Here is a 21,544-nt window from a genome sequence, read left to right on the forward strand (position 1 = left end):
GAGCTGGAGCTGTGGTTTTAGATGCTGTTGATCCTGTTCTGTAGGTTCTCCAGGCAGAAGACACTGTTGGTCTGGCCAGCATGGCAGAGGTGGTGTTTCCAGTTATTCCCAGTCACACAGAGCTGAAGCGCTTCTCCATTTTAAGAAAGTATTTGAGGACTCTGATAATTATTTGTATATTCAGAAGGTGCCTACTAAAAATCTGTGCCTTTGATCAGTAAATTGCTTGGACAGATATCCCATCTTCACACTCAGGGGAAGAAAAGGAACATAAGTGATGGACCCAGACACAGGGGCGACCTGTGTCGGAAGGTTTTTGATTTGAAGTTCTTCTAAAGTGCAGCCATTTGGGAGAGGCTGGAGCCTCCCAGTCTCCAGATAACTAAGAAGTCACATGTGCCGAGGGGAGCACTGTGTGATGCTTTGGGCATGCTGGCTTGTGTTCAGGGCATATATATCTCTCTCAGACCTCAGGTTACACTTTCATCTGTTTCTAACATTTTTCATTAATGGTGATTAAACTTGTAATTCAGGTTTAATTTAGTAACATCTCTCAAGGAGCTTACTTAGAGGAGGACCATGGGTCTGGCTTAACTGTACACATGCTCCAGGATTAAGCACTGATACTGGAAGCTGATTTGCATCTTGCCTGGTGCAGCAGTCCACAGTGCAGCTACCTAGCAAGAGGCTGTGCCACCACAAACCTGCTGGGAAGTCCTGCACCCTACGGCATTGTTGAGGATCTGAAGAAAGGTGGTCAGCTCTTCCAACTGCCTCTCCAATTAAGGGGTTATGTTTTTTTAGGCTCGTGGTATATCTTGTCACTGGTAGGGTCTGTAGAGCCCCATTTGATTAACTTCTGTGAATCCCTGAACTTGGACTTATTCTGGCTATGCATCACTGGAAACAAACCGTTGGCCTGGAGCCATGAAACTTGTTTCCTGACCAGGTCTCCTTGAAGTTCATGCCCTTTTTGTTAACATATGTATGATTATGGCTTTGATTCAGACGCTTACGTGCCTCAGGGCTGCTGGTCTCTCTAAGTCGTCCCTGCGTGCAGTGTTGTTGAACAGCTCCTCAGTGCCTTGTGACGCTGGACACGGGAACAGAGGACATGGGGACCAGCACACAATTTAGCTGTCTAAACCTGGTGCTAGGTGATTGACTTTGGAGCAACAGGAGTTGCTAGTTATATGATACTCTTCAAGCTGAATCTGCCTGAGTTCGGTGTGTGCCTAAGCCCACTGGTCCCCCGTATTTCCTTGTGTGGAGATCACGGCGAGTTTTAACATCTGTCCTGCTGCATTATAATGAACTGTGCAAAGTGCACATGTCAAGGAATCAGTTGTGCTATTTTATTTCTGAAAGACCACGTATACAAATATTCTTCTGAAGGAACCTGCTGTAGTCTTAATCTTTAAATACATATTTTAAAAATATCAGTTTTGAGACTTGTGTGTTGGATATGTTGTTTTTTTTTTTCTCAGTGCTGTCACATTCACTTTCTCTCAGGGCTGGTATACCCCAAAAGCACACTAGGATGATCAGGCGGGGCGAGTTGCCTCTCCTGGAAGGAAACCCACAAAAGCATATCCTTCCTCAGCCTTTATTTCAGTACTTGCTCAGTACCAAGTGAGTTGTGGGAGAGAGTAGCCCAAGGAAGGCTGGCATGAGAACAAGTCCTTGTGATTAGCCATGAACTGCAGACCATGTAGGTTTGTTTCCCCTGGAAGAGTATCTACTCTGTAATACATTGCATGGTTTCTTTATTGGGATTTTTCAGCTGACTGAGCATCACAGAATCATAGAATCATTAACGTTGGAAAAGACCTTTAAGATCATCAAGTCCAACCATCAGCCCAACACCACCATGTCCACTAAACTATATCCCGAAGTGCCACGTCTACATATTTTTTGAACACTTCCAGTGATGGTGACTCCACCATTTCCCTGGGCAGCCCGTTACAGTGCTTGACCACCCTTTCAGTAAAGAAATCTTTCCTAATATCCAATCTAAACCTCCCCTGACACAACTTGAGGCCTTTCCTCTTGTCCTATCGCTGGTTACTTGGGAGAAAAGCCCAACACCCACCTCACCACAACCCCCTTTCAGGTAGTTGTAGAGAGCGATGAGGGCTCCCCTCAGCCTCCTCTTCTCCAGACTAAACAACCCCAGTTCCCTCAGCTGCTCCTCATCAGACTTGTGCTCCAGCCCCCTCACCAGCTCCATTGCCCTTCTCTGGACACACTCCAGCACCTCAATGTTCTTCTTGCACTGAGGGGCCCAAAACTGAACACAGCATTCAAGGTGCGGCCTCACCAGTGCTGAGTACAGGGGCACGATCCCTGCCCTGCTCCTGCTGGCCACACTATTTCTGATACAGGCCAGGATGCTGCTGGCCTTCTTGGCCACCTGGGCACACTGCCGGCTCATGTTCAGCTGGCTGTCAACCAGCACCCCCAGGTCCCTTTCCGCTGGGCAGCCCTCCAGTCACTCTTCCCCCACAATAGATGGTGTTAGGCTTTTCTGGATGTGGAGGTCCCTAATGAGGCTGAAACTTGGCTTGCCCATTCACTTAATGCACAGAAGCAATCCCAAAATAGGGGTGCTGGTTCTGAATACACCAACTGTTTGAATAGACCTAAAACCAAGCACTTCCTGGCTTGGAAGAGGAGTGTCCAGACATGGAGCTACTGAGAAGCAAGTCTGTGTGCCCATGAGTGCTGAAATGGCTTTTTATTTTCAGTAACTTCCCTTGCCCGGTTGTCTTCCAAGTTGTGCAGAAGACTTTGGTCTCCTCACAAGCACCTATGAAAAAGCCTGTCCTCCTCCTGGGCCCTATAGAAGGGCCTGGCCTCCTTACAGCCCCTGATAACCAGCTGTGCCGACTTCTCAGAGCAGTGCTGTCTGCACAGCTCCTGCCATCCCTGCCCCGCGTGCCTCACAGGGAGAGACAGACAACAAATGCCTTAATAAGATAACTGCTTTAATATCAGAAGCAGAAAAAGAAGAGGAATACAGACAGCGAGTAAATCTTGTGTCCCTTCAGATGCTGGGCATTCCACCTTTGGGCAGAGTCTGACAGAGCTCTCTTTTGGTCCTTTGAGCCAATATATAAATTACTTAGAAGAAAACATCTCTTTTCCTAAATTATATTCACACAGGAACTTCTTGCTGCACTTCCAGATACAGGCGAGGCTGGGCAGGTGCCGTAAGGGCTGGTACCAGGCAGGAGCTGCCCACAGACCCCATTACCATGAGCCCTGCGCCTGCTGTGGGGCTCACTGGCTCCCCAACATGCAATGGGCTCCCGGTCAGGATCAATGCATCCTGCCCTGACCCATGTATAGTTTACCTTTCCCACAGATATTATAAATTACAGATTACGTTAATAACATTTGGGCTTCTCAAGCCCTAAGTACAAGGTCCAATAGAGTGGACACTGCCTGTCCGAGATCATGAACTCCTTGACTATGATGTCTTCTGCAGGGTGGGCCTGAGCTCTGTGGGGGCTTGTCTGTCTGGAAGAAATCACTTCTGCTCCCAGTGGGGCTTGGACTCGGCTCCAGCCATGGCTCCCTGGGGCTCCAGGGAGGGATCAGAAGGGGCATTGGCAGACCCCAGGCTGAACCAGCAGCCCCACTGTGGCTGGAGGTACCACAGGCGCTGCAGGACAGGCTGCCCGGCTCCAACGGCTCTTCCAGGTCCTGCCATGACGCAGGTGAAAAGAGACCTCACACTCCCCATCCTCAATAGTAGGGGCTTGGCTTTTCACCCCACATTCCCTCTAGCAGCAGCCTGGCCTCCCCCCAGGCCCTCACAGGGGAGCCTGGCCTCCTCTCAAGCCCCTACGGAAGCGACGCACCGCGACTCGGTGTGTCCCTCTGTCCCTCCCGTACGTGCCTCCCTGCTGATTGGATGAAAGCGCCGGGGTGGGCGGGCCCGCCCCTTCCGGCCCGGGCCGGCAGGCCAGCGCTGCAGCGGGAGGGGCGCGGAGCAGCGCGGGGCCATGGCCGAGGCCGTGAGGGCCCCCCGCAAGGTCCGCGTCAAGAGCAGGCCTAAGGTACGGGGCGCCGGGGGGTGGCGGCGGCGCTGAGGAGAGCCTCACGGTATCGTTCCGCCGTCCCGGGGCGGGGCTCGGCCCCGCGGCGGCTCTGTCACCGCCGCCTCCCGTTTGTGGCGGCTCCGGGCGGCGGTCGCAGCAGTGAGGCGGGTTTAATGCAAGCGGGAGGTGTGTGTGAGGGTGTTACTACCCGCTGTGGGGCTTTGGTCAAGGGGTTTGGCTCGTATTTGGGGTTACTCCTTGTTTGTTTGTTTGTTTGTTTTTATAGAGCAGCGGAAGGGGTGTCTGCCCCGGGCGGGGTTTGTATCCATGTTTGTTCGTCCTCTTCTGCTGAAAGCAGTTAGGCGGGGGGTGGGATGTTTTTCTAAAAAGGCTTCTGAATGCGTGCACTTTTCTGAAGCGATCTAAGAAGACATAGAGTAATTGGCAGCCAGGTGAAGGGTGTGATAGTGCCTGTGCTGTAAAAGGGTGTCAGCAAGCTTTTTATTGTTATAGCATATGGCCTCCTCAAATAGCTCTGCACAGTGAGACAGCTGGAGTTGCATCTGCAGTGAAGCAGCAGAGCTTATTGGCATTTAGTGGTGTTTTAGTATAGTCTGGGATGACAGTCTTGCTCCATCTTGTACGTATGGGTTTGGCTTTGAAATGCTGAAAACATGAGGCCGTGTGTAGCAGATAATGGTGTTTCTTTTCTGTTAGTTGGTGCTACAGTTGTTAAATTTATCGCTTTTCCTAGGTTTTAATCTTCTTGTGAATTTGTTTCATGTTCATGATGTTAGTACCGAGAGCTTTCTGAAGGCTTTGCATTCCCTGCAGCTGTGCTACATGGAATTTTGGTAGTTTGTGGACGTGATCTGAACTGAACTATCTTGCCTCAGAGTTGAGTCAAAATGGAAATGTTTCCCTTAATTGCTTAACCTCTACATGTTGTAAACTGCACCACATAGAGCAAAGGCATTGAAGTCATGGCTGTCAAAGCCCTCTGAAAATAAATTAATGGATTGATTGACCACTGTTTTGTAAAACAAAAACCTAGGTTAGATCCAAGTATCAACTGTGGCTGTGGTTTCTGAACTCAAGGCAAGTAAAGATTGGAGGGAAGAGCAACCCCAGAGGAGTGTGTCATTGTTTTTGTTTTGGTTCAGCCCCATGGCATGAGCAAGGCAGTTAACTCTAAAGACTGCTGCTTAAGAGAATCAGTTCCCTGCAGGAAGGCAGTGAGTCACGGATGACGCTGGTAGTTCATTAATGACATGTGTACGGTGACTCCAGTGGCCACTGTCTTTGGCCATCCCTTCCAGGTATAATTCACTGTGGAACAATTCACTGGTGATGTCACCTGTGCGAATCCAGAATCCTTCAGTGTTACACATGACCCATTCCTGATATTTTTGTTGCTATTATTATGCTCAGCTCTGTTAATATGCGGGGTGTTTGAGGCCCCAGTATGGAGCCCAGTCACATTAAGGACTTTTCCATTCCCGTGCTTCAGAAGCAGCCATAATCCTTTGAAAATCTGAAATTCTTGTGAGCTGGGAGACAGGCTGGCTCCGCTGTGGAGCTGCCAAGTAGTGGAACAGAGCCCAGGGCGTTCTGAAAATAGTAGCCCAAAAGTTAAGCTTGTCCAGCACCAGCAACACCAGACTGATTCAAACACAGTGAGGTGGCAAAACCAGTGAACCTGGAACTGGTGAAGATGAGGCTGTATGTCTGTGTGCATCTCAGTGGGTAGCTCTACGTTACTCCAGAGATGTTTCTTGAAAAATTATAGGTGTCCTTCACTGACAGGCTAGGAGAGGAGGGTGGTTAGACACGGGACAAGGCTAACGAGCAGGCATCATCTTTGACTCAAAGGCTAAACTTCAGAAGAGAGAGCAACAGGTTTTGCTTTCATGTTAATTCAGAACCTGATTTCTTTCATCCTTTCTCAGATAAAATAGTTTCTTTTAAAGTTTATGAAGTGCCTTTCAGTTCTCACTTTCCAAGGCAAAAAATGCCGCAATCGTTAACAGGGATTTAATCTAACAGTAGTGTTTGCGAGAAATACAGGGTGCCACTCAAAGATAAAGGGAGTTTCTTCTGTATGAGGACTGCAGGAGGGAACTTTGAGGTTGTAGAGGGGAAAAGACCAGCATGTGTTCGTAAAGTATGTGGACACTGTTAAAAATGCAATATAGTGATACAGTATCCTGTGGAAATTACTGACTTTGAGTTAATTGTCAGGAGATGTTTATTATAACTATAATTCCTAGTTTAAAGAATTGTGCTGATCTATTTTTAACCTCTCACCTGTAGCTTTAGCTAGCCTTGGAGTGTGCCAGAACTGGAGTGTGATCAGAAGTGTTTGCAGCTTTTAATATACTGGAAAGCACAGTCTGAAAGCAAAGCCAGTGTATTGCCATTTTATAAAGAAGCTGTGAGCACTGCAATAAAATGAGGCTTAAGAATAAAAGCTATCACCTTTATTTGAGCTGTTTTCATAAGTCATGTCAGATGTTTAGTGAAAGTATGATACTGTCAGCAAGTTTCCAAAACTATCATCTTTTCCCCAGTCATGGAGGAGCATTGAGAGCTTTTCCTAACTTCAGCTGTGTTCTTTGTTATGCTATCTGGGCCATCTAAAACTGGAGCGCTGTAACCTAATTCTTCTCGGTTTCACTTCTTACAAACAGGTAGGTATACACAAACAATTTACAACTTGGCAAAAGGCTTTGCCAATTTTTTGTTTTACAAATTGGCAAATGATTTACAAGTTGACAAAATCTTTATTGATTTTCTTTGCAACATTATTTCCCTTGCTGCGCTTTGGAAAAGAGGCTAATCTACACCTTAGACTAGGTTTATGGGAACTGTTTACTTCCAGACTGATAATTTAAAAGTGGATAATCTTAAGGTCACTACTTAGTTTTTTGACGTCTCTAGTATGTAATCCCTATTGAAAAGAGGTATTTCAGTATTTGTACAGATTTTGTGATTGTTTTAGAATGTAATTAGGGAATGCATTCCAGACTTTCATTGTTCTGAAAGTACTTTTTTGAAAATGACTTTCTATTCATTAAAATATTAAAAAAAAATTTCAGTAAAACTTAAGGCGAGTCTTGACATAACTGTTTGCAATTTGGGAAGATCCAGGGACTCTTTTTAGAGTTCAGGATCTTGTTATTTTGATTATTTTATATGTTAATGAAACACTCTGTCCTGGGATGTTTATAGCTTTTAATGTAGAAATGTTGAAGGGCTGTTCAAGAAGTGACCAAGGAAAGAGGTGCTGATAGACAGTCTTCAAAGGGCAACTAAAGAACAATGATCTGTTTGGTGCATTTGTTATACCTTCAATATTATGAAAATTAATGTGTTGAGGGACTTTCAGAGCTGTGATGTTGACAAATACTGGTTTTGGTGGTGGTGGGATTTGGGATGCAAGGGGGAGAGATTCACTTGGTAGTGACATGTTAATTTTTTTTTTCCTAGGAAAAAAAGAAAAAAAGTAATGAGGAGTCCCAGATACAAGAGTCTGATGAGGTCTTCCTCCCTCCTGTGGCAGAAGTATCTTCTCAAGACAGTAAAGAGCAAGTGGAATATCCTGGAGAATTTACAGAAATTCAGCTCAATGATGAAGTAGAGGATGGAAGAACTATAAATGATGTGTGCCACGTCCCCCAGAGTAATTTAACTTCAGCAAGTGGAGGGTCTTTGACAGTGACTCTGGATCCTCCCACAGATGCAGAAGAGTTCAAAGCTGATCCTTCCCATGAAGAATGTGGGGGGGATATTGAGAAGAGTGGAAAAAGCAAGTCGGACAAACCTCGCAGCCCTGTGGAGGTGGTTGCTAGTGGATCAGGAAACTGTGATTTATCGAGTAGTACCTTTCATTCCAGCGCTGCTGGCTCTCAGACAGCAGTGGGCTTTGTACAGGACAAAGGAACTGAAAATGTACCAGATATTAAAAATCCTCTTGTCCGTTCTTCAGAGAAACTTCCTCTTAGTATCTCACAGCTCTCGGAGAAATCCAAAACGCGTATTCAGCGTTTGGGATTGAAACCAGTTTATCCAGACTTGTCAGCTGAATTGTCCTATGAAAGACCAACCGTAATAGCAGTTAAACCACTGTTGCACAATGAAAGGCTGTATCCAGAGCTCCCAACTGAACCAGAACTGGTGCCATTTACCAGAGAACAGCTGAAAATTTTTGAGCCGTGTTCGTGGTTGGAGAATGTTGACTCCTATGCGGAGGAATTTGAAAGTGTTGCTCATCAGGACAGGCACGAATTTTATGAACTACTCCTGAACTACATGCGCTGCAGGAAGCAGCTGTTGCTGGCTGAGGCAGAGCTGCAGGCTATGACAACAGACTGCCAAAATGTTAAGGGGAGATTATGGACTTTTAAAGAAGAACAGAAAACTGTGCAGGTGCTGTTGCAAGCTACTTTTGAATCCAAATTGTTTGGATGTGATTCCAGATGTTAATTTTACTTGCTGTCAGGTGTATCATATTTAAGCTATTTTGTTTTAAAAGAGGTGATTGCCTTTGCTTTCTGTCTCCCCACTGACCCCCAGTACTTCAGAGTATCATCCTCCTGTTAAGATTTAAGACAGTTTGTTGTTTGATTTTTTTTAAACTCTGGCGAGAGTAGGGTAGCAGGATCTTTTTTGGGGTCAGACTCATGTCTGTAGTCAGTCAGAATGAGCTGTGTACAGCCAGTTCTGCCTGTAGTGCTGGGTGTAGTTTACATCACAGTACTCCAAGTACTTCAGAATGACCGTAGCAGTGATGTCCCATCTGGCTTGCTGCCTCTAGTGACAGTTCTCACTGACGTCATTCCTGACTGTCCCGCTGTCAGAGGTGGTAGCTGCAGAGGAGCGTGAGTCATGCTTGTGGGTGACCCTGTTGCTCAAAGCCTAGGGTGTGTGAGATCCCTCCACTTTCAGTAACTGTAGGTTGCTCTGTAAGTGATGCTGTGGTTTTAGCTACTTCCAGGGTGGTCATGGTATTCTGCAGCCTTTCTGTCTGCAAACCAGAGGGGTTTGGGGAGCTCTTTGGTGCACACATCAGAAAAATTTTCCCCAAAACTCATTCTGTGTAGCTCGTTTTTGGAGCTCAACGTTACAGTGGGAGCAAATAAAATTGTTCTGGCACTCTGGTGCTGTTTATAGCCGACACGTCATCAAAATTGTCCAAAGGTGCTAAGTACCTATGTATATGGTGGCTCTTACTGTTATTGTGAGTGCAGTGCTGCTTCTGCGCAGTTCCTCAGAGTTGAGATGTTGAGAGACATCCACTGAACAGATTTGAGTTTCTCCTTTTTACTAGGGAGTAACACTGAACCTCACTGGACTCTCAGATTTGTGTTGATTGCTTTCAATGTTGAAAGCAATTTTGGCTTCACTCTTACATCCCCACTAAGCATCATACAGTTGGCTAAGCTTGCTGCTTGCTTTATTCCATCCTGATTCACTATGTATTTATTGTATGTCCAGAACAATTGTTATCTTTAGACCAATTCAAAATTCCCATTCTACTAACTTAGGAAACGCAGGGATACTTTCAAGCTAAGCTTCCAAAGTGCTGGCTCTGAAGCCTGTTTCCTGGTTACATAGAGGAATAATGGGAATGTTATGTATTATGGTTTTCTTGTGCTGAAGAATTAGAGATAGGACAGGGGAAGACAGGCCTCAGCTTTTAATTCCAGTTTGGGAAAAAGTTATAGTAAGTTAATTTCTGAAAATTTTAAATGTACAGTAAGGAATTGCTATAAATATTCAGTTCTGGGAACTGAGAAAAATATTTATCTTGTTTCAGTATATGTTTTAGCTTTAAAACAGCAGCTGCAAATATTTACGGAAATCTATAAACGGAGATGCAGTTGCGCTCACTGAGTAAAGACACCTGATTTTGTTCACATCTGTAAGTGACACAGACAAGTCACTTGTCTATTTCTAAATATGAGTTATCGAGGGCTTATAGAGTAATTTTGTCAGAAGTCAGCGATGTGAATCTTTGGTAGCCAGCAGCTCTAAAAAGTGTGTAGGAAAAATCATAGAACCTTTGGGTTGGAAGGGACCTTTAAAGGCCATCTAGTGCAACCCCCCTGCTGTGAGCAGGGACATCTGCAACCAGAGCAGGTTGCTCAGACCCCCGTCCAGCCTGACCTAGGATGTTTCCAGGGGATGGGGCATCGATCACCTCTCTGGGCAACCTGGGCCAGGGTTTCACCACCCTCAACGTAAAAAATTTCTTTCTTCTATCTAGTCTGAATCTGCCCTCTCTTAGTTTAAAACAATCATCCCTTGTCCTGTTGCAACAGGCCCTGCTAAAAAGCCTGTCCCCATCTTTCTCCTCAGCCCCTCTCAGCCCTGGCAGCTGCAGGAAGGTCTCCCCGGAGCCTTCTCTGCTCCAGGCTGAGCCCCCCCAGCTCTCCCAGCCTGTCCTCCCAGCAGAGGGGTTCCAGCCCTCGGAGCGTTGCTGGGGCCTCCTCTGGCCCTGCTCCAGCAGGTCCATGTCTCTCCTGTGCCGAGGGCTCCAGAGCTGGACGCAGCCCTGCAGGGGGGTCTCCCCAGAGCGGGGCAGAGGGGCAGAATCCCCTCCCTCGCCCTGCTGGCCACACGGCTTTGGGGGCAGCCCAGGACACGGTTGGCTTCTGGGCTGGGAGCGCACATTGCCGGCTCGTGTCCAGCTTTTCATCCCCCAGGACCCCCAAGTCCCTCTCGGCAGGGCTGCTCTCCATCCCTTCACCCCCAGCCTGTGCTGATACCGGGGGTTGCCCCGACCCAGGGGCAGGACCCTGCACGTGGCCTTGTTGAACCTCATGAGGTTCACACAGACCCATGCCTTTAGCTTGTCCAGGTCCCTCTGGATGGCATCCCATCCCTCAGGCATGTCAGCAGCACCACTCGGCTTGGTGTCATCTGTGAATGTGCTGAGGATGCACTCGGTCCCACTGTCTGTGTCATGGATGAAGATATTAAAGAGTACTGGTCCCAGTACAGACCCCTGAGCACTCGTCACCGTTCTCCATTTGGACATTGAGCCATTGACCACTACCCTCTGGGTGCGACCATCCAAGCAATTCCTCATCCACCCAACAGACCACCCATCAAATCTATCTCTTGCCAATTTAGAGAGAAGGCTGTTGTCGGGGACCATGTCAAAAGCCTTGCAGAAGTCCAGATAGATGACATCTGGCTCTTCCCTTGTCCACTGATGTGGCCACTCCATCACAGAAGGCCATTAGGTTGGTCAGGCAGGACTTGCCCTTGGTGAAACCATGCTGGCTGTCTCAAATCACCTCCCTGCCCTCCATGTGCCTCAGCATAGCTTCTAGGAGGATCTGCTCCATGATCCTCCCAGGCACAGAGGTGAGGCTGACAGGTTTGTCATGTTTGTCTTTTCCACCTGTGAAGCAGCACCTTTTATGCAAAGTTTGAAATCTGTTGAGAGGAGGGTTATGTCAAGGCTAATTTCTGTAAGCACACTTAACCCAGCAAATGACAAAGCCACTTAAATAAAATAATTGCTTTCTTTTCAGGGTGTCTGTGCAGATCAGTGCAAAGTGACAGGTCATCATCGCTACCAGACAGTGGAGCTGAATGAAAGTGTATTGTGGGAACTGAAAAAGCTGTTTGAAGCCAAAGCAGAGCACGTGCATCAGACGCTGGTGCTGCACTCGTACACCTCGGTGTTGTCCCGGTTGCAAGTGGAATCATATGTCTACAGGTTGCTCAGCAGCTCGTCCCTGCTGAGATCAGTGGCTCTTCAGCAGCAAGAACAAGGTGTGTTGCTGGTTTAGACCACTCCCCATGCTGTTTAGAGTGCCCAGCACCTTGTTCACCTGCAGTTTTGGAGTCTTGGGGTGGAATTTGTATTCTGGAGTGTTTCTGCTCTGATCCTAAAATCTGTAGATCTTATGTAGGGATCAGTGATACTTTTTTTCTCACAGGAAAAACTCCAGTTCTCTTAACTTATTCACCTGGAGAGTGGAAGCTGAATGCAGGCAGGAGTGCTGCCTTCTGTCTAAGCTACATACTGCCACTGGTTACTGTAGAGGAACACCAGGTGGGATGGGATACCTGGACCCCAATCTTTTGTTGTCAAAGGCAATGTTTAATATAGTCTCTTTTCCAAATTGGTTATGCACAATTCTAAAACCAGCTGGATATTTTTCCTGCTTCCTCTTGGAAGGCTATTTGAAATCTCGCAGCTCTAATACTTAGAAAACTTTTTGGTTTTTATCCTAGGTGTATTCTTTATTTGGATTTGTGCCAATATAACCTTTTAGCTAAAGCATTCCTCCCCCTCCCACCCTGGCTATTTATCCTTTCTAGTTCTCCTCCCTTTGCCTCCCACCTCCTGGATAGTTTATATGCATAGTAAATGGTGGTTCTTATGAAGTTTATGTTGAGGAAAGGCTTTTTATGAGAGTAACCATAGTATAGTCTCTTGTAATTAATGTTCAGTGCTTAATTATAAGTTTAAATCAAGTACTCTAAAGTTCTTTTCTGTCAGATATAGCAAGCAGCTGTGTTGAAATATCTTGGTATCTATAGATAAAGAGCAAGTTTTCTATATAGCCCCAAAACCACTACTTATGCTACTGCTCTGAGAGCTGCTTGTCAAAGCTCCTTAATTCTGTTTTCAATTTACAGTTTCAAAACAGTCAGAAAATCTTTCTTCAGACTTGAGCCACTTGAAGGAATGTATCAGCGTCCTTTTCAGTTTCACTCGCAGAGTTATCGAAGACCCTCAGTTTCAGAGTGACCTTCTTATGTGGCTGCAGAGACTGGTGAGGGAGTAAGCATGGATATAATTGTTTGATCCAACGCATGGGATGAATTCGGGAGTCATTTCTGAAAGTGTTACTGTGTCTCTCACTGTCCCACGTGCAGTGATTTTTTGGGGGTTTGCTCTACTTGAGGATCAGAATCTGTTAGTGAATCTTTAGAATGAATTCCCTTGTCTGATGAAGTTGATGGAGGTCAGCAGCATTAATGAGGACTGGCACCTGAGCAGCTGACACTTCTCAAAGTGGACTTAATACTTAACATTCATTATGCTTTTACTTATTTTGAAATGAAAACTATTCAGACTTGTCATTTTTGAGAAACTTTTATTCTTGCTGATTTATAAATAAATTAGTTTTTAATGCAATTGCAAAGTAATTTTTCTACACCAAAGAAAACAGTTTGTGGCTTATAAGCCAAGCAAGCAGACTTTTAAATACTGTTCTCCTGTAACTTGCTCTGAAAATTGACGTTTGTTAGAAAGCATGGAAAAAGAAATGAAAAAATAGTTACTCTAGTTAGCAAGATTATAAAGGAGTGAGCCTTGAAATTGTTTACAAGATTTTAATACACTTCCCTTTAGGTGTCTGTGTTGCAAAGAATTGGCTGTCCAGGTGACCATCTCTTTCTCTTCAACCACATCCTTCGGTGTCCAGCTGGCATCAGCGAATGGGCTTGTCCATTCATTCAGGTGTGAATGTTTAATACTTTATTGTCAGAAAGTTGGAGTGGGAGTGGAGTGAATAGGAGCAGAGAATGTCTTTTGCCTAGTCAATCCCTCATGACCGACATCATGTTTCCATGTGTGTGGAATCATGGTAACAGTGAGGGATTTGTCAAGGGATGTATTTACCCATGTTAGCCCAACCATGAGCAGGTGAACAGGGAAACACACTTTTCATTCTTGACTAGAGGGACTCCATGAAAGGGAGTTAAGGACTTGTGGTGTACCTCAGAAGGCCTCATGCAGCAGCAGGTCTTGGGAGTGATCTCCAAGAAATTTAAAGAATATTTAGGCTTGAAGCAGCAACTGTATATGAGACAAGGCGAGATTGGAGGCAGCTCTGTGGTATATAAGGGATGAGGAAGAACAGATTTTCCTATCTTGCACATTGAAATGCGACTGGTTTCTCTGAGAAGTTTATTAGGTAATTTCAAGGGCAAGGGTTCATTTTTCCACTACCAGAAGGATGTTGTGCTGGAGCGTGTCCAGAGAAGGGCAATGAAGCTGGTGACGGGTCTGGTGCACAAATCTGATGGAGAGTGGCTGAGGGAACTGGGGTTGTTCGGTCTGGGGAAGAGGAGGCTGAGGGGAGACCTTATCGCTCCCTACAACTACCTGAAAGGGGGTTGTGGCAAGGTGGGTGTTGGTCTCTTCCCCCCAGTAACTGGTGATAGGACGAGAGGAAATGGCCTCAAGTTATGCCAGGGGAGGTTTAGATTGGATATTAGAAAAAATTTCTTTATGGAGAGAGTGGTCAAGCATTGGAACAGGCTGCCCAGGGAGGTGGTGGAGTCACCATCACTGGAAGTGTTCAAAAAATGTGTTGATGTGGCACTTCAGGACATGGTTTAGTGGGCATGGTGGTGTTGGGCTGACGGTTGGGCTTCATGATTTTAAAGGTCTTTTCCAACCTTAATGATTCTGTGATTCTGTATAGATCAGAGGGAGTGCAGATATCCAAAGGCACCAGGGTGTTCTTGCAAAGAACATTTTTGTTCCTCCAAGAGGGGAAGATGTGGGAAATCTAGCCATATGAAAAATATTGCAGTTACACTAACACGACAAAGGCAAGCAATGAAATAAAAGGATAGAATACAATCATAGAATCATTTAGGTTGGAAAAGACCCTTAAGATCATTGAGTCCAACTGTTAACCTAACATGGTAGGATCCTAAATCCTCCTGTGCTCAACGTTCTAATTCCCCCTGGTGCCCAGAAGTACACATGAAACAAAGAGAAAAGTTGTCTTTTTTGTAGAGCTTTGATATTTTTTTTTTTTTTTAAAACTCCTTTAATTTCTAGGAGTACTTCTTTTGGACAACTCCCAATATTTTGCCCCAGCAATACTTCCTCCAGGGTGTGGGCACTGTCTTTCATGGATACTTTTTAGTCTGAACAAAAAGCTAGTGAAAAATGTGAAACTCAGAATTTGCATTTCTCTGATAAAACTGATTTGCCCTTTGTTTTAGTTATTTAGATTTACTTAGATTTTTGCTTTTCATTTCAGATCAAAGTCTTGGATAACCCATCAGGTGTTTTTCATTTCATGCAGTCTCTTGCCCTGCTTATGTCTCCTGTCAAGTAAGTATGAATATGATTTTATAAATACATTCTTATTGTTTAAGAGTAGAAAACGTGACACACTACTTGTAAAACTCTGAAAGTTAATTGCAGGCAAAGTCATAAAACCAGGCACAAATAAGAGATTCACAGTTTAATTCAAACTCTTTTTACCCACTCATCTTAAAATACAGCTTTGGCAGTACGTTCTCCAGCTGTGCGCAGTACGATGCAGCTTGCTTTCAGCTGTCAAATAGCTTGTGAAGACTGACATACCTCGCATGTTTTGTTACTGTGACTTCTGAAATAGAGTTCTCGCCTTGCACAATGGCCTGTTCGTTACACTGTCTCTGCAACAGAGGCCCCTGCGTGAAGGTTTTGCTAAGTTGGTGTATACACTGGTTGGGCTTCTTAATTTATTTTTCATCTTTTTTTTTTTTTTTTTTCCAATCTAGAAAGAATACATGGTGTTTGGAGAAGCTAGTTAATGAAATCAGTCATTAGTGAAAACTTGTATGTGCTTCAGTTAAGAAATTTTGCCCTGCCCAAATTTTAATGTCAAAGAATCAAAACTGCTGGTGTTTAGGGTTGTGATCGTGATCCTTATAGCCTGACCCTGAGTTAAGTCAGAGCCCTGTTTATTGGAGGCTATTGTTTTAAAGGGCTTTGTTTTCACATTTTCTGTGGAAACAAGTGTATCCTGAGGGCATGTGTGTTGCCAGTGTATTTTGATGCTTTGTTTTGATGTGTGTTGAGCAAGGGCTAAGTTAAGGTGTCTGCAGTGATGGTCTCAACTGTTGATACAAGATGTCTGTTACAGCTGCTGCATGTCAGAAACAAGTTTGAATTCTGGATTTGTTTTGTGAAATCAGTATCTTAAAACATGTATTTCATTTCTAATAAGTTCATATTATCAGAGTATAAGTTCAAGGAGATCAGGAGCGTGATACTATGCTGGAGTTTTGTGGCACTGTGTGCAGAGTTCTGCTGGTACGTTTCAAGTTAGAAGGAAGTTGGATGTTACGATTTTAACTTTTTATATCTATAACCTTTCTGCACGTTCGTTTAACTTGCTGGTATGCCTGAACAACTAAGCATTTATATGGTATAAAGTCTGAAAACTGGTATCCCAGACTTAAGGTGGTCTAATACATGGAACTGGAGCTGACTTGATTCAAGGCAACTCTTTCCTGGAAGGTTTTTAGTTGTGGTAGCTCAGCGTATGTAAGACCAGTCTTACTAATGTTGATGTGGTGTCCAGCTAATGCAGATACGAACGTTGTATAGTGGAGCTGGCCTGCACTCATCCTGTTTGTTGTTGGCTCACCAGGTGATAGCCTTAAATGCTTGTTGTAGAGTACCTCTTCTGAAATAATATATCCTTCTTTTAATCTTTTTTTTCCTTTTTAAAAGGAGCTTTTGTACACATGGGCAAGAATAGTGTTACTTCTTGCCTATTTAAATGTGCTTGCTATATAGGGCTGATAGCCATTTACATTGTTCAGAATATTGCTTGGAAGATTATTTACTGAACACAGCAGGTTTGTGCAAGTCTTGAAGGTTGTCAAGTCATCAAAGATCTTTTCCAACCTAAATGAGTCTATAAGATCATCAAGTCCAACAATTAATCTAACACTGCCAAGTCCACAATTAAACCATGTCTCTAAGTGCCATGGCTACAGTTCTTTCAAGTACCACCAGGGGTGGTGACTCAATCACTTCCCTGCACAGCCGGTTCCAATGCCTTCGCAATCCTTTCAGTGAAGAAATTGTTCCTAACATCCAGTCTAAACCTCCCCTGGTGCAACTTGAGGCTGTTTCCTCTTGTCCAGTAGGACAAGCTTGTTACTTGGGAGAAGAGACTTGACACCCACCTCACTACGACCCCCTTTCAGGTAGTTGTAGAGCGTGACAAGGTCTTCAGCCTCCTTTTCTACAGGCTAAACAACGCCAGTTCCCTCAGCAGCAACTCATAGGAGGGTCTCCTCTAGACCTTTCACCAGCTGTGTCGCCTTTCTTTGGACATGCTCCAACACCTCAATGTCCTTCTGGTAGTGAACACAGTATTTGAGGTGCGGCCTCACCAGTGCCGAGGACAGGAGCACAATCACTGCCCTACTCCTGCTGGACACACTATTTCTGATACAGGCCAGGATGCTGTTGGCCTTCTTGGCCACCTGGGCACACTGCCGGCTCATGTCCAGGCGGCTGTCAACCAGCACCCCCAGGTCCTTTTCTGCCAGGCAGCTTTCTGACATATATTTGTTAATTTCTTGTTCTTGATATCTGTTTTTTTTAATATCTTCTCTTAACTAAAAGATGACTTAATTCAGAATTTTTAATTTTCTCTCTTTTTGTAAACTTGATTTTTTACTTTAAATCAGAAATCGGGTGGACTTCATGTGCCATATGAAGCCAAATGAAAGGAAAAGTTCCTCTTCATCTGGGAAAGAATCTGGAAACTGGACCCTGGTAGATGAAGGAGGAGAAGAGGTACAGCAAATAACTTTTTTTTTTCTTTTTTCCTTTTTATGCTTTTGCTCAAGCTTGTTGTATTGATTTTTGTGAAATTGAGGAAGAAAAGCTGACTACTTCAGTTAAAAAGCATCAGTCAAAACATAGATCTATTTTACTCTGCTTGTATGTCTGGGATACAGCTGTAGATAGTGGAGCTTCCGGGAATGTGTATTAATAGATAGAATTTAAAGATTTGAGCTATGGCATGCAAAAGGAGCATGGAAGTAGACATATGGTTGAATAGGTGCTTCCCTTTGGAAGCTGGTTTGGACTGACATAGCGTTGCCTCTAGTTCTATTTCCTTGCTGATGAGGGCTTTTATGTAGAAATAGCCACAGAAAAAGAATTTAGAAGCTTGTGTGTGTATGGGAAGGAGAGTTGATTTGTGTTTTGTTTTCCTCTTACAAGCAAACTGTTATTAGTACAATAGTGAAGCCCTTTTACCACGCCTTTTATTGTAAAGCTACTAAAAGCGACTGTATTTGTCTATAGGATGAGGATCCTGAGACAAGCTGGATTCTGCTTTTGGAAGATGACTTGATTGCCCTGTTGTCACAGTTTCCATTTCATGAACTCTTTCAGCAGTTCCTTGGGTTTAAGTCTGGAGGTAAATCAGCTGCTAAAGAGTTATTCTTCATTTTGCTCACGTTAATTGTATTAATGACTAAAACTGCCAAGAATGCTACTGCATTATGAGAGTCTCTGAGTGAAGTAATAATGAACCTCTGCAACAACTCACAGACTAGATGAGATGGAAGTGTATGCCATGTGTATGGAATAATTTAAAAACTTACCAGCAGTACTAGCATGCAAAATGTTGGAGTCCTTTCCCTTAGTTTTGATCTGCTCTGAGGTTGTACTCAGAACTTATTTTTCCCTTTTGCCTCTTATGATAATGCTATAGTGATTTCTTTTTTTAGTTCCCCCTATAATTATTTATTCATTTATTTTGCTAAATCTCTGGATAAGTACATGAAGATAATTGCTTGTTAGAGGTCTTGTAACCTGCATAGTTTTTTTGTACTTTCATACTTAACAGGTATTTATTGTTGATTTCATAAACAAAACATAAATTTCCATTCACTATATAGCCAGCAAGCAATGAGCCATTTGACAGCTATATGGTGAACTGTTGCTTTGAGTGCTTGTTAAGTTACTTAAAAAAATTCAGATTCACACTTTTTTTGAGACTTATTTTTCTGTCTCGGTCATAGGTGCTTATTTTCCTGAAAAAACAACTCCCCAGGAGATGATGAAGATTTTTGCTTTTGCAAACTCCTTAGTGGAACTTCTGTCTGCAGGGTTAGAAACATTTAACAGAGCACGCTACCGACAGTTTGTGAAGCGAATTGGTCAGCTGATCAAGTAAGAGACTATTTTCTCTGTGATTTGATTACGTTTTTTTTATACAGTCTGGTTTAAAGTTGAGAGTTGAAAAAAAAAAACACCCACCCAAAAAAAACAAAACCTAGAAAACAAAAACAAAACCCACCTAAAACAAAAAAACAAAACAACCACCAAACAAGCAAAAAAACCCAAACCCCACTAACAAAAACAAACAAAACCCCCAAACAGCTCTTGAGTAGATTTTGCTCTGAGACTTGGTCAGTTTAGGGTTAGCCAGTCTGGGAATCTGAAATCCCAGAGTCCTTGATTCTAAAGCTGCCTGTAAAGTGGGGAATTGCAGAATCTAAATGCTGTGGGTACAAAGGAGCGGAGTGAGCTGTGGAACACCAGGCTGACATCCATCAGGGATGTGCTTAGGCTTGTCTTGGAAAGTCACTGAAATCCAACAAGCAGTTTCTCGAATCACCCCTATTTATAACTGGTGTTACTTCTTTCTTTCTGTTGTTATCCAAAATTGTGTTAGGGCTTTTAATTTGCTCCCTGAAAATCATCATATTATTGCAGTAAGCAAATGTAATTGAAACCTAAAAGTTGCTCTTTATTTTTAAATCTCTAGCAATCACTTTATATGGCTTCTATGAGTGTGTTTTCAAGGGGGGGATACAGTTAAATCAGAAACAAAATACATGTTTTTCTTTGTGTTAGTAGAGCAGTAACTTTCTCGATATAATTATTCCTGGCTGAGCTTTGGCATATACTGCTGTTTCATCATGTAGTATTATCTTAAGGCTCCAAAGTTCATACACAAACTCATTTGGTATAACAGAATATTATGCATTGTTTGTTTGCAAAACCAAGGAAGGATAACACAGGAATTTAGACTCACCCTGTCTGAAGAGGGGAGGGAAATGCTATTTATATGGAAATCTCTGGAAACCAGAGGACAAAAGGTTGAACGTGTCTCTTGCAACTTCACTCTGATCTAGTTGCACTTGTCTGTGTTTTCATATGGTGATGACATACTTAATGATCCTGCTTCGACTTGTTTGTTCTGCTGTGTAGGATGACACTTTGTCATGTGAGTGACCACTGGTCCCAATACGTTAGCAGCAATACACAATATGGATCAGTAGGGCATCCCTACTCTGTGGAAAAATTGCAACTGGAGTTTGATGAGCTGTTTTTTAGAGCTGTTCTACATGTTCTGAAGGCAAAAAGGTAGGCTGTCCCATGTGATTGATACTGGCTTCATCTTGGAGGAGTTAGATATTTGAAACTGGGATTTGCAGTAGCTTCAAACACATAATGGTTTAAACAAGACTGCAATATGCAGGATTTTTCAGCATATTGCTAGTATTAAGATGGGGAGGAATTACGCCTTGAATTCTAGCATATGACAGAAGCTCTGAGGACTTTTCAATTCAGGATGAGGTTGATTCAGAATTTGAGATGCTAAGACACATCCCCACATTCCTGTTACAGGGCAGAGATGTGGGTGTATGTCTGCTTTTCAAATGTTAGGATTTATCAGGGTGAAACTGTTTCTGTCTGCCTTTTCAAATCCAACAGGTTGGGAGTCTGGTTGTTCATGTCTGAGATGCCTTACGGAACCTTATCCAGCAACATGCTTTGGAGGCTCTTTTTTGTCATGCACTGTGCAGAGAGTGAGCACCTGGAAAAACTCTGCTCTACTTTGCAACCTGCTGACTGCAAACAAAGACTCAAAGGTAGAATTCCTACACTCGGAACCAATTCTAATCAATTTGGCTACTGCTGCATCAGCTACGGTTTTAATTCTTTGCATGTTCCATTGTTAAATACGCCCTCAGCAGCATGACTGGTCCAGAGGCCTTAGAAGTGACTTGGGCAGTTCGTGGTCTTCCAGTACTTGTTTACCCAAACTGTCATTTTAACAGGAATTGTTGGATCTACTGTTATTTTAGTTTTCTCTCTGTCAGTGACTGCTTACTGGCTGCTTCAGAGAGCTCCAAGAGTGCCATGCAATAGGTACATCTTGTGTATTCTCATATCAGGTCCCATCTTGACCTTTGATAGTATTTGGAGAGTGAGATTTAACTCCTAAAATACAGAATTTTGTATCATGTAGAGTTGGTGGTGGGTTTTTTTTTGTTTGTGTTTTTTTTTGTGAGCTGTTGATAGCTCTATAAATACTCTGGTCGTCCTTTTTTTTCCCTTGAACTTGCTAGTTTTGGCTTCAGTAACTTTCATTGTGGGTGATCTCCTTATCTTCCACAACCACAGGTGTTTCCCTTATCTTAAGCCTTCTTTTGATGCTTTTCTTGTCCTATATGCCACCTTTTCTTTCTATTTCCTCTTGACTTCTGTCCTGTGTTGATCTCCACAGTGATTTCAGTGGCTTCAGCTACACAGCAGAGTTATTTAGAAGCCAGCTGGAATGCTATTTTCCCTTTGCTGCTGCCTTCATGGAAAATATTTCTGAACTTGATTGACAGGGAGACAGGTAAACAAAGCAGTAACTCACTACTTCACAGCCTCTTTGCTGTCTTCAGGGAGAGCAAATCTCACACTCAGT

At 43.8% G+C, this 21,544-nt stretch overlaps 1 protein-coding gene across 1 annotated transcript in view; it reads left to right on the forward strand.

The window, feature by feature from the left end:
* Positions 1-3,989: 3,989 nt before the first annotated feature.
* Positions 3,990-21,544, forward strand: part of EPG5 (ectopic P-granules 5 autophagy tethering factor) — a gene marked incomplete at its 3' end in the record, with an annotated part of 60,253 nt that continues 42,698 nt past the window's right edge. The window contains exons 1-11 of the mRNA XM_082013720.1: positions 3,990-4,064; positions 7,536-8,474; positions 11,591-11,834; positions 12,708-12,844; positions 13,426-13,533; positions 15,074-15,147; positions 17,511-17,619; positions 18,136-18,250; positions 18,858-19,008; positions 20,053-20,208; positions 20,560-20,717. Coding sequence (XP_081869846.1) covers positions 4,011-4,064; positions 7,536-8,474; positions 11,591-11,834; positions 12,708-12,844; positions 13,426-13,533; positions 15,074-15,147; positions 17,511-17,619; positions 18,136-18,250; positions 18,858-19,008; positions 20,053-20,208; positions 20,560-20,717 — 2,245 coding nt within the window. The 5' untranslated portion in view covers positions 3,990-4,010. The remainder of the gene's footprint in view (positions 4,065-7,535; positions 8,475-11,590; positions 11,835-12,707; positions 12,845-13,425; positions 13,534-15,073; positions 15,148-17,510; positions 17,620-18,135; positions 18,251-18,857; positions 19,009-20,052; positions 20,209-20,559; positions 20,718-21,544) is intronic.

Source organism: Phaethon aethereus (genome assembly GCF_964289735.1).
Source record: "Phaethon aethereus genome assembly, chromosome: Z".
Lineage (NCBI taxonomy): Eukaryota > Metazoa > Chordata > Aves > Phaethontiformes > Phaethontidae > Phaethon > Phaethon aethereus.